At 40.3% G+C, this 15,947-nt stretch overlaps 1 protein-coding gene across 1 annotated transcript in view; it reads left to right on the forward strand.

Moving 5' to 3' along the window:
* Nucleotides 1–15,947, forward strand: part of PAK3 (p21 (RAC1) activated kinase 3) — a 117,674-nt gene that overhangs the window by 41,627 nt on the left and 60,100 nt on the right. Inside the window, exons 6-8 of the mRNA XM_079911637.1 lie at nucleotides 5,353–5,453; nucleotides 11,034–11,187; nucleotides 13,133–13,170. Coding sequence (XP_079767763.1) covers nucleotides 5,353–5,453; nucleotides 11,034–11,187; nucleotides 13,133–13,170 — 293 coding nt within the window. The remainder of the gene's footprint in view (nucleotides 1–5,352; nucleotides 5,454–11,033; nucleotides 11,188–13,132; nucleotides 13,171–15,947) is intronic.

Here is a 15,947-nt window from a genome sequence, read left to right on the forward strand (position 1 = left end):
GAGTGTTGGGAAGAATACTGCGAGCCAAAGTCCTCAGTGGATACGACGACTTGGCCAGGAGAACTAAATGGCAGTAACCTCAAAGGAGGGGGCTTTGTAGGAAAGTGCAGAAGTACTGATCTCAAACAAACAATATGGAATAAAAATGAGGAAACTCTGCCCTTCTCCATTCCCCTGGACCTAAAGACTTGGAATGGGGAAGAACCGTCATCGTCCATCAGGATTATCTGAGGAAGTGATACCTTCGTTGGATAGTAGGGTTTAAAATTATTTTTCTCAACCCCAGCTGCTTAATGGAAATACCGGAGGGCATTTAAAAATTAAAGGTGCTGAGGTCTACCCCAGGCTAAATCTGAATCTCTGGGGGCAGGGCTCTGAAATCTCTCTCTCTCGCTTACTTTTTTGAAGTTTCCCACATGAGGGTGATGCACAGTGAAGTCTGAGAACCTAAGGCAAGAAGTCAACAGTGCATTTAATGAAGAGGTTGAAGTGAAGGTGTAGGGGGATTTTAATGGAGTAAGCCCTAGTCACTAGAGAAATGCAGAACATTGGGGTCGGGGTGTACAGGAGGCGACAGATGACTTCTCTTTCTTTAAAATGTAGTGGGGGGGCTTCCCTGGTGGCGCAGTGGTTGAGAGTCCGCCTGACGATGCAGGGGACACGGGTTCGTGCCCCGGTCCGGAAGGATCCCACATGCCGCGGAGCGGCTGGGCCCGTGAGCCATGGCCACTGAGCCTGCGCGTCCGGAGCCTGTGCTCCGCAACGGGAGAGGCCACAACAGTGAGAGGCCCGCGCACCGCAAAACAAAAACAAAAAAAATGTAGTGGGATGGAGAAAGATGTCAGGATGAGAGATTCTGGAGAGATTGGCTGGCCCCTGGAGTTACAGCCAGAACCATGAGCAGGTAGAGGGTCCCAGTGCCAAACACCATTTGTAATCTGTGGTCTAGTCAGCGATTTGTGGCCTTCGTTCTAGGTTCCAACAGAATATGGTTGATACACTTAGAAAGTGGTACTCGTTTGTTCTTCTGCTGTCTGCAAATATCAACCCAGAGGTGATCAGGCCGCGTCTTATGAGCCCAAGATTCAGGTTAGGATGAGTCTTAATATAAACAACCACTGCTCACAGAATTTTCTGGGGGAGATACAGACATTTTAGTATTCCTTAAAAAAAAAAAGAAAAAAGCTCTCAGCTAGTCTCCATTCAGTCAATAACCATTTACTGAAGACTAACGGCTCAAACCTATTGAGGTTTTCTTTTAATGTTACTGAGTAATAAATAGTGTAGCTATTAAGAGCTTAGGTTCTGTAGACACAATTGAGACCTAGGTTCAAATCCTGGCTCTGACACCTGCCAGCTGTGTAATCTTGGATATGTGGTTTAACTTCACTGAGTCTTACTTTCCTCATCTGTAAAACAATAATAATACAATAATAATGCCTGCCTTATAAGATTGTGGTGGAGATTAAATGAGATAACCCTAGAAGCACTTTGCACATGGTGAATATTCCATAGATGATAGTGATTACATGTGCAGACATAAGCCAGGTGCTAGGGAATGTGAGAACGAATAAGATACAGTCTCTGCTGTCAGATATCTCAGATTTTAGCTAGAGAGATAGGTATGTAAAGAAGAAATGACAATTCAGTGTTAATAAGGGCCAAACTCAGAGTACACACTGGGTAGCTCTCCGGGAGCACGAAGAGAAGGGCATTCAACTTTGTCTGCAGAGGGAAGACAGGAAAAGACTTGCCAAAGGAGAGGAAACACAAAAGTGAGTCTTCAAGAAAAAGGACTGGGGCTTCCCTGGTGGCGCAGTGGTTGGGAGTCCGCCTACCGATGCAGAAGACACGGGTTCGTGCCCCGGTCCGGGAAGATCCCACATGCCGCGGAGCGGCTGGGCCCGTGAGCCATGGCCGCTGAGCCTGCGCGTCCGGAGCCTGTGCTCCGCAACGGGAGTGGCCACAACAGTGAGAGGCCCGCGTACCGCAAAAAAAAAAAAAAAAAAAAAAAAAAAGGACTAATGGGCGCAGATGTGGGGCATTAAGAAGTAAGACTTCCCAGGCCTCCGTGTAGCATGCGTAAAAGCTTGGCAGTAAGAGAAAAGCTTGGCAGTTGAGGGAGCATGAAATGGGTATGGAACAGCGGGGGCCATAGCAAGAATAGACAGTAGAGAGGTACGCTGGGGGCGGATTAAGCAGGCCCTTGGCTAGCACGCTAAGGAGCATGAACTCTGAACTTCTGGGTAATGGGGAGCCATTGAAGGATCTTACAGGGAGGAATGCGGGCAGATATATATATTTCAAAAGATTACTCTGGCCACAGAGTAATGAATTGCAGGGGGCAAAATTGGAGGTAGTAAGACCAGGTGAAAAATGCCGGTGCCTTGGACTAAGATGATGCTTTGTGGAGATGAAAGGAAGAAGATGCATCCAAAGTGAGTTTGGGAAATAGAACGCGATGACTGATTAAGGTAGAATTAAAGTAGGAGTCAAAGAAGCTCCCAAATTTATGATTTGGGCAGTTGGGCCAGGGCTGAAATAACCAAAAGCCAGAGCAAGCATGTGCCTAAGGCCCAGCACGTCGGGGCACCCAAAATGTGAAAACATTTTGATTTGAGATCTAGAGTCGTTTTTTAAAAGACTTAAGTTAATCATCATAGGAACATCAGAACTGTTGGGGCTTCCTTCCCTTTTTATGCTGTAGTATTGCTTTTATTTGAGAGAGGAGGTCGTAATCTTTTCATTGCTTAGAGCCTCCCAAAGAGGAGGAGTCCAAGGCCTTAATCCTTCTCTGATCTGGGTGGTGAGTGGTTATCATTTCACAGAGAACATGGACACTGAAGGAGGAGCGAGTTTGAGCTTCCTGCCTCTGTTACGCTTTGTCCTGCGTGAAGAGAATGGCATAATTAGGCCGGTAAGGGACTGGCAACCAGATGGCCTTAGGGAGACCCCATTAGGCTGATTCACATAGCTCAGCTGAAGTGGAGTGTTTACATCTAAGTCAACAGGCTTCAATTGTGCAGCCATTGCTAATGGAGAAGTAGGGAGAACCTGTTTGCTGGCAAGAGAGGTCATGGATGCAAGTTGATACAATGATTAGAGATGGAGACTAAGCTAGGGGTTCTTAACCTAGAGCCCAGGGGAATTTTGAACCTCTGAAGTTATATGCAAAATTGTGTATATGTGTGTATAGTGCAATTTTATAGACAGAAGTACCACAGCTTTCTTCAGATTTTTCAGAGTGATCTTTGACACCAAAAAGGCCACCAACCACCAGAGTACATTTACTATGAAGTGAATAAAGCTGCTTATTCAGAGTTTCTCACTTGCCTGGGACTCTTCCGAGGCTCTAGAAGAAGCCCTAGCAATTTTGTATTGTTTTTACCTAAAGGGAGCTTTCCTCTCAAATTACATAAAGTCTTTGGTCCCACAAAATCTGTATCTACCCCTGCCAACCGCAGATTAGGGAATTACCCAACATGAGTTAGTATCTGGGAGTGAATGCCATCCAAGAGAAATGAATGCCAAAGACTGCACCAGGAAAGGCAGAAGAAAGGATGCCCATCAAATGAAGAATGGTCACTGAGGGAGGAGGAGAATCAGACCACATTGTCAAGGAAGTATAAAGAGCGGCGGTTAGCCATGTCCAACATGGATGGGAGATCAGGAAAGAGGAAAATAAGAAAACGATTACAGAAGTGGCTGGGACGTCTTCAGTGAAGTGGCAAGAACAGAAAGCTGATTGTTCTGTTTGCCTTTCTGGATAAGTAAAAGTGGTAGGTGAACAAGTATAAATGGTAGCTATAGTCCAGAAACATGCAGGGGAAGTAGAAGTACCTACCCAAAACTCTAATGTTCAGTTAAAATGATAGGCAATAAAGTAGGCTCACTGTAAATGTGGAATCCATGCTGAACTGAAGTTAGGTGGCACATATATACCTTGCAAAATGAGTCCTAAATGTGTCCCATGGCCAGGCAAAGACTTTGAGTGACCCTTGTCCCCCCCCCAACCCCAACCTTTCTTTCTTAATCCTGTATCTTAATCCTCTTACTACTTGAATTTCCATATTTCTGTCCCATATCTCTGTCCTCTGGCTGGCGGATATGGAACAGTGAGAGAGAGTAGAAAGTGAAAAGAAGCCATACGAATGACATTTGAACATGAAATGTTTTGAATTTAAAATTTGTCCTGGGTAACCCCCCAAACCAGTGATCCATTACGGTTAGTTAAATGTTGTCTGAAATTGAGGCCAAGGAAACATCTCTTTGAACCAGAATGTTCTAAATTTGCCACCCTGGCAACTCTAAAGTTGATTGGTTTCAATGGGGCAAAACTGGTTTATGCTGACTTACGCAGTATTAGGGTGAGTATTATTTTTTTGACTATGAAATGCAGCCATATCAGAGATACATGCTCAAAGTTGCTGCTCTATTATGGAAGCTAGGAAATGCCATTTTACAATGCTTCCATAATAACTTCCTCCTGTGATCTCTTTTGAGATAGACTAATTTCATTACAGTTCCCAACTTAATTTCTTCAGTGATTATACCTTTAAAGGCTTTTGATTTATTAACTATTGATGTATTTCTTCATAATTGTGTCACTATGAATAATCTGTTACTTGAGAACAATGATTTCGAATGGCTACTATGACAACATTTATAGGGACATGGAAAAATAGCTACGAACTAAAATGACGAAACCAAGGAATTGGTTTGAGGTTTCTAAGAACTCAATAAAATTAATTCAGTAAAAAGCAACAATTTGTGTTTTGTTTTTTACTAGCAGAGTTATTGCTTTGCAGTAGTATTCTCATTGAAAGAAGACCAAGAGCCTATTAAACTACTCTTCATAATGTAAACGTGTAAATTAAAGTTCTAGTTACTTGATATTTAGCTATGGTTTAAAATAGAAACAATTCACAACACTTTATAGATAGCTTAAGCACTTTTCTATTCTTTCTTTCTAATAGTAAGGCTTAGCTTGACTTGAGTCTAATGAATTTCTTCTATAGTATGTGGAATTTGATCCAACAAGACCAGTTAAACACAATATACCTAGATACCTGCCGATTACATCATCAGACTGGTAAAGGACATAAATCAGTTTGACTGCAAGTTTTGTTTGAATTGGATTTGGAAATTTGGAAATTATTTGGACATAGCATTTTGTCAAACTCTTAGCCATTTATTTAAATAAAATTATAAATTCTGGAGTTAAATATTGTTATAATTGTGTTGGACTCAATTGTCTTTCAACTTTGTAATTATTTTGATGAACCTAATTGTACAACTTATGGATGCCAAAACTGTATCCCAAATAAATACATGTTAACATTTTGCCTTTAGCCAATAAGAAGAAAGAGAAAGAACGCCCAGAGATCTCTCTTCCTTCAGACTTTGAACATACGATTCATGTGGGGTTTGATGCAGTCACCGGGGAATTCACTGTAAGTAAGCTCCTTATTATTTTTTTTGTAAGGCATGAAAAGATTCCTTTGTGAAAATAGGTTTGAAGGAAGAATTGCCACGTCCCAAAATGTCAGACTTGATGTCTTTGGTGATTTCAAGGAAGATGGACTTTGCCTAGACAATCACAGATGGAACTAGAGAGTGGCAAGAGTATTGGCAAAATTATTTTGTCCATCTTAACAAAAACGTCTGATCGCGGTTAGCCTTCAACGTGATTGAAAATGCTAATTTACCATGGCACAGGAGATGTAGTCCAGACAGACTCAGCTTGAGCCTGTGCTTTAGCACTTGAAGTGAATCAGAGAACCATTGACTCAACTTGGCCAGTGAAGACAGTCTATCTGAATAATTCAGGCTTTACAATGGAACCTGGATTACCCAGATAAGTTAACCACACTAACCAAAAATCTCTGTAAAACTGACCTTTTCTTCTCTTTGATTTCAAGAACATAGCTTATTTTTAGGCTTATTTACAGGTATATTTTGTAGACATTCAAAACAACAGACCCCATGTTTCAGGAAGAAATATTGATGGTTGTATCATATGCTTTAGTGGTTATATGCTTACTTTATATTTGTATATATGTGTGTATATATATATATATATATATATATATATATATATACACACATATATACAAATATAATATATATACATAATGCACAATAAATACCAGTAAGAGTTCTCCAGAAAGACTATAGCTATAGATCCAGTCTTTCTTTGGATATTTTTAGTGCTCAAATAGCACACGATCTCAGATCTATGATATTTTATACCTTTTTTTTTTTTTTTAAAGATCTGGCATCTTTCTTTTAGATGGATGAAGGAAAAGATGTGGCTAGAAACATGTCCTCAGGAAGATTAACTACTTTTTTATACTAGTAAGGACCTCAATCAAAATGTGCATTCTGAGATAATGAGTAATTTTGAATGCATTCTGGAAAAAAATTCTTTGATAGAACCATTACCGTTAATTCTTGGATTCTTAAACCAGAGAGAAATTTAGGTATTAAATAATTAAATTTCCTATTTCATAACATGATGGTTAGTGAGTAGACTGTGTCATAAGATTAAATTTTAAAAAAGAAGGAACAAATTAATTTGATTTGGAGAATCAAACCATGTTTCTGAACTGACAAATTACCTTCTTTTTTCAATTCCGGAAGTAAGCAGTGTGAGAATGAAATGGAAACTGACTAAACATCTTAGCCTTGTAAAGTGATGTGAGCTGATTGTATGTTCTCAGTAGCAAGCAGAAGAGAACGTTAAGAAGTGCTGACATTGATAAAGTTGAGATACTGGTTTAGCCAATTTCATCATTGGAGTCAGAGATATTATTCAAATGGCCTTGAGTTTGAGCCCAGCCTCTGTTCTTTGCTGTATTTGAGAATATTCTGTTAGCTACACTTAGAAAATATAACCTCACTGTCACCACTACCACCACCATCATCACCACCCAAAACAAAAAATATTTATATATATTTTTATAATCTGAACAAGTTTAGATTTTTAAAAAATCATAAACAAAGAGATGACTATTTTTCTGATGTTTGAAACAGTAAAAGCACTGAATCATTATAAGTTTTATCTTAAAAATCTTCCCTTTTTTATTTTAAGAACTGTCTTTCCTGTTTTGACCTTTTTGTTTTCCATGTGCTTTTCTTCTGTTTAATCTTTTCTTGTTTAATTGTTGTCATTCCATATTTCTCTGTTCTTTTATTCTTCCTTTTTGTTTTCTGATGTGAAAATTTTCCCCTCCACTATTCTCATGTGATACTCTGGTTCCTTTCCAATTTTTAAATTTTTTCCACTCTTTCCTACCTGCTTGACATCTTCTGATAGAATTTCTCTATCTTTAGCTTTTCCTTTGTTCTTTATGGGTTCTGAATGGAAATGAAGGAAAGTGAATCACCATCATCTTGCTGACTGGAGACCATCCATTTTCACTTTGCTGTCAGTTAGAACCCCAAGAATCAACCAGAGAGGGGTGGGGTGGGATGTGTGATGGGCAATCTTTCCAATTGTGAAAAACATTTTGATGCAACTGAACCAAACCAAACAAGAACCTTTCCCCTCCTCCCAAAAACCTAATATAAAATAAAGTGTTTGGATGCAATTGTTAGAAATCCACTGAATATATAGATGAGACGCAGGCTAAGTTTGGAAATCTGATGTACTTTATTGTTGCTGTGATAATCTTTCATAACTATTTGTCCCCACGTTGTTTTTTAAAGATACCAAATTCTGCCTTTTTTTTTACTATCTTAACCTATGATTTATATTTACTAACTTTAAAAATACCAAATGATAATAAGCTTTTAAAAGTCATTTTATTGGTAGGATTTAGAATGGGGTCTTAATCGCCCCAGTACCACTAATTGGTTGTGTGTGTGTGTGTGTGTGTGTGTGTGTGTGTGTGTTCACGTGGAGGGGGAGGGACATATTACTAAATTTGATCATTACAGTTGTTGAGGTTGAATTTTGAGCAATTTGTTGAACTGTCGAGTCCAGTTGTCTCACAAGGGCCTGTTATTTGGAATATTTGGACACTGGTTTGGTGTATTGCTTGGTGTTTACCCTTTGGCTAATTGGCCCATACAACCTTGTACACTTGGTCACACACTTGGACCCTGAGGTTAAAATTAGGTTGGGAGGTGAAATTTTGGGTATGAAACTACTCTAAGTCCTTACCCTTTATATTACCATTTTTGTCCCAAATACTTCAGAACTCCCCCTTCCAGACCTCTAGACCTGTGACGGTCGCTTCAAGTCAATCAGAGGGAAAAATGGTATGAGTGATATACATTATCATTTCTTATGATAAGATAAATGCTTGGCCTGTTGTATCATGCTGCCATTCTCCTGGGCTACACTGGACAATCCCCAGCTTGACGTACATCTAGCTGTTATTACATACATGGTCAGGCTTCTGATGCTCACACTTCCAGGTCTCCATTAGCTATCTGACTTTTGGGGTTTGTACCTCAATTTGGAGTAATGAGTTATGGCTTTCTGATTACATGCCTTTATGGCATACATTCAAATTTAAGGGTCAGGTTTCATTGATGAACCGGTTTATCTCAACTTAAAAAAAGAAAACAATTATGTCAGCAGTGTAGTCACGTGGTAAGTATAGTTGTCTGGAGGATCTTTTGCAACTGACAGCAGTTTTTCCTGCTGTCTAGTGATCACAAGACTATTATCACAAAAGTTTAGAAGTGCCATGAGTATGTATAATAACTGCAAATATTCTAATGATTACGGTAACGATCATGCCAGTGATGTCTGCTCTGTGGTTATGTGCAATGCCTACCTGGTTTTGTAACACTTAATAACTCCTTTGGCCATTACAGTATTAACCAAACGCTATTAATTGCACTTAGAATCAGAACTGGGATCATGCATGGGCTCCTGAGTTCAAATTTTTGGCTTAAGGCTTTAGCAGCAAATTGCGTGATGAATGCATGTAAAAGTGTCCTTTCACTGTGCTTGGAGTAACCCCAAATGCCAGGAATCAAAGACCTGTAACCCAAATCAAATCAATTGGGTAAAAGCATGTTTCTGTAGCATTGGAAATATCATCTTTATTTAGACAAAGCTGTTACCTTATATCTGATCTTATTTTGTGGGAAGTGGGACTTTAGAACTGCGGCATTAAAATGGAGATTATTCAGAATATGGTTTGAAACGAAATGGTTTCCCTTTCCCTGGCCTAAATGTCTAAGCAATTCAAACATAGAGTCTGGCTGTGTGGGAAATCCTTAATCTAGTTTTCTCTAAGCCAGCCACGACTTCAGCTCCAAAATACAGAAGAATCACCTTAATGAGAACAGGTTAAATTTAGCATCACCATATACCTCTTCTTTGAATTTTAGCCATACAGACACTTCCAATGTGAAATTGAAAATGGTTCACCAGAATTGGGAACTGAAATTTGTAAGTTCATCACATGGCCATGGGCTACCTGTGATCACCCAGTCGTAAAAACAACTTACAAATTGTCGTTGAAGCTTTTCATGATGCCATCCTTCTTCCCTCCAAATTCATGTTTCTGCCTTTTAGTAATTTCTCCAGTCATTTAATGGTAATCCTTATTATTGCATATTTATGGAGGAAGCATCTGGCCAAAAGTGGAACTATGCATCCAAACTTTGGAACATCGTTGTTTTCTCTGTTTTCTTAAATCTGTTGTCCTGTAGCCTGTCCTGCCCCTGATTTAGTTAATACCTCCCTATTTTCATAACCGCCCCACTTTAGAAGGGATTAACCCCTCCCCATTCAGACCCATTGGTTTCATCTCCTCCCACCTTCTAAGTTGTCCCACATTCTGTTTTAACTTTCTTTTCTTTCTTTATTTACGTCCATTACAGCCAGATCTCTATGGCTCACAGATGTGCCCAGGGAAGCTCCCAGAGGTGCGTCACAGGCCCAAAAGAAGCTTGCATCAAAGTGCTTCTTTGAGATGTCATAGCACTGCAGCAGCAGGTTCATGTGTGTGCAGTAGAGTTGTTGCTTGGCTTATCTCACTTTTTTGTTGTCATTCCCAAACTCTGGAGGCCCACGTCACACATTGTTTTGCCGAGACTTCATAGGACAAAGCCACGTAAATTGTGTCTAGATGCACTTCAGGAAGAGTGTGTCTGTTTCTCGCTCCAAGTTCTCTTGGAGGTTGGTTAATTATGAAATGGGGACATCTGTAGGCCGAACGTGTAGGAAAGAGTGCTCAACGCTCAATACAAAGCTAACCTCTCTGTGCAATTTTTGCAATTCTCCTTGGTTAGATTGCCAAACACTCCCTCCTCTCTGCTCTAAACGCTTCAGATTATTGCAAATTTTCAGAAGGCTTTGGCATGGTTGCCACTGTCCCCAGGTTCTATGTGGCCAATGAATGAAGTGGGGAGGAGGGGATGGGGGGAGGAGAGGAGAAAGCTGCAGGGAAAATGTTACTATTTAGCACCCCTGTGGTTATTGCTCGTCCATGATTCTATTTTTGTTCTCCTCTCAATCCCCCTTTATATTAAAGCTCTAGACCCCCCAAAAAATTACATTTGATAACCACAGAGGATGAACTGACCAAGGGTGAGGCTTTACTTTTATTCTAAAAGATATTCTGATTGCAACATGCCCAGAAACAGCTTCTGTTATTCCAGGCATATAAAATCTATTGATCTGCACTATACTATGCTGTGCACAAATTTAGAGAAGTCTTGCTATGTCTGCCCTGAGTCGCCAGAAAAAATAAGCTAAGCCGTAAACATCATTTCATGGATGAGCAGAGTTAATATGGAGGTGATTTTCATGCGCTTTTTTTTTCTATCACAGTCATACTCCCACCCACCCTTTTTAAGTTGGATCTTAGTTTTACCTATGTGTTTTAATTAGAGAAGAGAATGATTGCATTATTAAGTTACTAACTTTAAATCTAGAGTGTAACTTCAGTTTCCCAAGTGTAATCCTACAGGTAGCATGGGCTTCTTGGTGAAGAACTTTACTGGAACATGAAAATGCAGCTGCCGAATGTTCTGAGCTTCCATTCTTTCCCTTTGGTTGTCCACAGGGAATTCCTGAGCAATGGGCACGATTACTCCAAACCTCCAACATAACAAAGCTGGAACAGAAGAAGAACCCCCAAGCCGTTCTAGACGTTCTCAAATTCTATGATTCCAAAGAAACAGTCAACAACCAGAAGTACATGAGCTTTACGTCCGGAGGTAAGAGTAAATCTAGGATATCAAAAAGTGAAGAAGTGGGACTTCCCTGGCGGTCCAGTGGTTAGGACTCTGCGCTTCCATGGCAGGGGGCCCGGGTTTGATCCCTGGTCGGGAACCAAGATCCCAAAAGCTGTGCGGCCCCCAAAAAAAAGGGAAGAAGTAATTCCAATCTCAGAACCTCAGGATTAGAACGGAATGCCTGGAGGGTATTCGAAGCCAGTTCAAGTTCCTTTTCTGAATGACTTCAACATAAATCAACCAAAAGATGAGTTGCAAGTTGAAGTTGATGTTAGGAGATTTCCAGTACTTGGGTGATTTTATAACTCAAATAAGGAAATTGTTCAGTGAAGCAGTAGTTGTCAGTTTGAATCAGCAATCACGATTGTTGTTTTGTCTCTTCACTGGCATGAAGACACTGAGTCACTTAGGATCAGGCCTTGTCATGCGTTTAGGAAGTCAGAGGTGTCTGGATCAAACCCTGGTCTCTTGAAATTTATTTTATCCCTTAGATTCACTGAATTGCATGCACCATGGTGACACAGCACAAATTTTGTGGTTGCTGGGTTATTTTGATCTGACCGCAAAATCAGACTTAAAAAAAGAAATCATGTCTTGGTATTTATAAGAGATTGACATGGCCACATTCCTGCCATATCTCGACTTCATTTGCTAGCCTGTAGACCCAGCTTTTGTTTGAAGGTTTGATGTCCAAATTTGCACTGTAAGCAACTGAAAAAATATACCAAGCAATTATTTTGCATTGTGAAAATGATGATCTGGGTTTTGTCTCTAAAACAATTTATTATTTTACATCTAAAGAAAGAAGAGGGGGCTTCCCTGGTGGCGCAGTGGTTGAGAGTCCGCCTGCCGATGCAGGGGACGCGGGTTCGTGCCCCGGTCCGGGAAGATCCCACATGCCGCGGAGCGGCTGGGCCCGTGAGCCATGGCCGCTGAGCCTGCGCGTCTGGAGCCTGTGCTCCACAACGGGCGAGCCCACAACAGTGAGAGGCCCGCGTACCGGAAAAAAAAAAAAAAAAGAAAGAAAGAAGAGAATAGTATCATTAGTGCTCTAGCTATAAAGAGCCTCTACCTCTTGGCATTGGTTTTAGTACAGGGCACATTTTCAGAATTTGTTCTTTATTCCACGTTGCCACTGCTTTTTTTTTTTTTTTTTTTTTTCTCGGTATGTGGGCCTCTCACTGTCGTGGCCTCTCCCGTTGCGGAGCACAGGCTCCGGACGTGCAGGCTCAGCGGCCATGGCTCACGGGCCCAGCCGCTCCGTGGCATGTGGGATCTTCCCGGACCGGGGCACGAACCCGTGTCCCCTGCATCGGCAGGCGGACTCTCAACCACTGTGCCACCAGGGAAGCCCTGCCACTGCTTTTTAACCCTTTTGTTTTTATGTGTCAAATTCTCTCAGTTTATAAAGATGAAATCCTGAAAAAACTATGTTAGAACTCGACAGTATCTGAGTTATTGCTCTATTCTGAAACTCACCATATGTTTTCTTTATGCTCTCGTGTTGAGGCTAACTAATAGCCTAGGAGGGGAAGGGGAAGAAGGGAAGGGGAAAGGAAGGAAGGGTGGAAAGGAGGAAGGGAAATGAGGGAGGGAGGAGGAGAGGGAAGGAGGAAGTCGAGGAGAAATTCTGGATATAGACGTGTAAAATCATACCAGTCAGGAGTAGGTTATCTCAACACTCCTCAGTATAGATGACGTTCACTGGAGGCCTTCATTAAGATCTATAAGATGGGGTGGCGAGAATATGGTGATGATGTAAGGGTGTGAGCTATTTTAAGAAAAACTAGTCATTTGTCGTAGTATCTATTTAATACTGAATCAGAAAATTTCCTTCTGGTCGAACACATGCAGTTTTTTTAAGCATGGTCTCTAAATGAGGCAGTCTTTATGAAACAAAGGTAACATCTTTATCTTCACTTTTCAGATAAAAGCGCACACGGATATATAGCAGCCCATCCTTCGGTAAGTGAAAAATTGAAAACAGTTTTGTATGATCCGTGTTTCCAGTGGTCCAACAGAATACAATTGTGCAGATCCTGTTTTTAGATACACATAGAATCCTTTAAAAATATTTCAAAGGTGTAATTTAGATACATAAAATTCACCCGTTTTTAAGTGTACAGTTTGATGAGTTTTAGTAAATTTATACACCTGTGCTACCATCACCACAATCTAGTTTTAGAACACTTTCATCACCCCAGTAAGATCTCCCAGATCTGCCTAGAGTTAACCCCCATCCACCGCACCCTAGCCCTAGGCTATCACTAATCTGCTTTTATAGATATGTCTTTCTGGACATTTCAAATGTAAATGAAATAATACAGTATATGTCCTTTGGGGATTGGCTTTTCTCTCAGCATAATGCTCTTAGGATTCATCCAAGTTGTTGTATTGTATCAATAGTTTGTTCCTTTTTATTGCTAAGTAGTATTCCATGGTATGGCTATACTGCTATTTAACAATTTACCCATTGAAGGGTTTCTAGACTGTTTACAGTTTGGGGCGTTTATAAATAAAGCTACTATGAAAATTCATGCATAAGTCTTTACATAGACAAATGTTTCTATTTCTTTTACATATAGAATCTTGAAAATAATCATCATAATGATAGAAACTTCTCTTGACTGAACAAATGTGCCAGGCACTAGGCTAATAATACTTTGTATTCACTTAACCATTCCTACAACCCAATTAGGCAAGTCTTATCATTGTCTCCATTTTACAGATGAGGTTCAGAGAGGTGAAATAACTTGTCTAAGGTCATACCACTACATCTTTCGGTGTCACCTGTTCCAACAAAGTGAGACTTTGCCCAAAGTCACATAGATAGTTTTATCAGAGAAGAGACTAGAAAATAAGCAACCTAGCTCAAGGGCCTTGGAAGTGCTCTAGTATCTGAAAGAATACCCTTACACAGAAAACAGTCTTAGACAAGGCTTCCCTTTACATGATTTTCATTTTGATATCCTGATAGAAATTATCTCCTGCCCCATTTGCTTCCTTTGGAGTGAAATAATTAGCATTAGTGAAAGTTTCCTCGCCGCTTATTCAGAGTCACGGATAGTCAAGCTGATTCTTCCTTTTATAGAGGACAAATGCTGGCCTGCTTGATGTCACCCTGGGCAGCCAGTGTGACAGCAATAAGTCATTGCTGGTAAAAACTAAAGGCTCTGAGATAATGCGGCAGGGCCTCAAAAATTTAGAAGAGAATTACCGCATGATCCAGCAGTTGCACTTCTGGATATATACCCAGAAGAACTGAAAGCAGGGTCTTGAACAGATATTTGAACACCCATATTCATAGCAGCGTTACTCATAGTAACCAGAAGGTGGAAGCAACCCAAGTGTCCATCAACAGATGAACGAATAAACAAAAGTGGTATATCCATACAATGGGATATTATTCAGCCCTAAAAAGGAAGGAAATCCTTACATAGGCTACAACATGGCTGAGCCTTTAAGACATTATGCTAAGTGAAATAATCCAGTCACAAAAAGACAAATACCGTATGATCCTACCTGTATGAGGTATCTAGAGTAGTCAATATCATAGACACAGAAAGTGATTGCTGGGTGAGGTGGAAACGGGGTGTTGTTGTTTAATGGGTACAAAGTTTTAGTTTTGCAAGATGGAAAGAATTCTGGAGATGGATAGCAGGGATGAATGCACAGCAATATGAATATACGTAACACTCCTGGACTAGACACTTCCAAATGGTTAAGATGGTAAACTTTATGTTATGTCTATTTTACCACAACTAAAAAGAAAACTTACAAGAGTAAAGGCTCTGGGCGTAGGTGTTTAGTCTTATTCCTCCACTTACAAGCTGAGCCACTTTCAGAAAGTGGCTCAGCTTCTGTGACCCTCTCTTTCCTCGGCCTTTAACTGGGAATAATAACAGTACCTACCTCCTAAAACTTGTGTGAATATTGAATATGCTACTGCATATAATATACTTAGTACATTACCTAGCACATACTGTGTGTTTATTAAATGTAAGCTACTATCGCTGCCATTTGTAGATGGCAACAAAGACGAAAACTCATTCTCTCCATGCGTGAGACTTGTCTGAGGCCATGGTACTGGTGCCTTGTTCAGAATTCTCAGAACAGAGCCGAACGTAGCCCTTCTTTTCTCACTGGTCATTGCCCTCCTTTTGCTTCTTTGCCATGACAGCTTCCTGGGCCTCACTGAAAACAGCACGTGAAGGGAGATAATAGCAAACTGGGAAAGACAAAAATACCAACCTTCCCTGAGCAACACATACCTTACCTCCCTTGATTTAATTACTGTCATTATTGTGCGATACTAGATAAGTATCTTGACAAAGAAATCGTTGTTATCTTTTCGGTAGTCGGTTATTTTAAACACCAACCTGCTAGGATAGTCTGTATGTTGGTTTTCATTTTTGTAAACAGCTTATAGCTCCTAGGATATTGACCTTTTGTTTTTAGCTTGCTTCAGAGTAAGTAAGCTTGCTTTTGTTTTTAGCTTGCTTCAGAGTAAGTAAGACCTTGCAAGGTCTTACTTACAGAATTAAAACTAAATCTACATAATGTTCAAAATATTCCATCAGATCAGAAAAAGGAAACTCATGAACTCACTGTTTGGAGATAAAACAACTGGGTATTCACTTATTGAACATATATTTAGCAAGTGCCTCCTTATAAGCACTAGGAAATTTGGAGCTCAGTCTGGTAAGGGAAGAGAAGTAGGAACATAAAGAAGCACAGTACCA

The sequence above is a fragment of the Stenella coeruleoalba genome (assembly GCF_951394435.1).
Source record: "Stenella coeruleoalba genome assembly, chromosome: X".
Classification (NCBI taxonomy): Eukaryota; Metazoa; Chordata; class Mammalia; order Artiodactyla; family Delphinidae; genus Stenella; species Stenella coeruleoalba.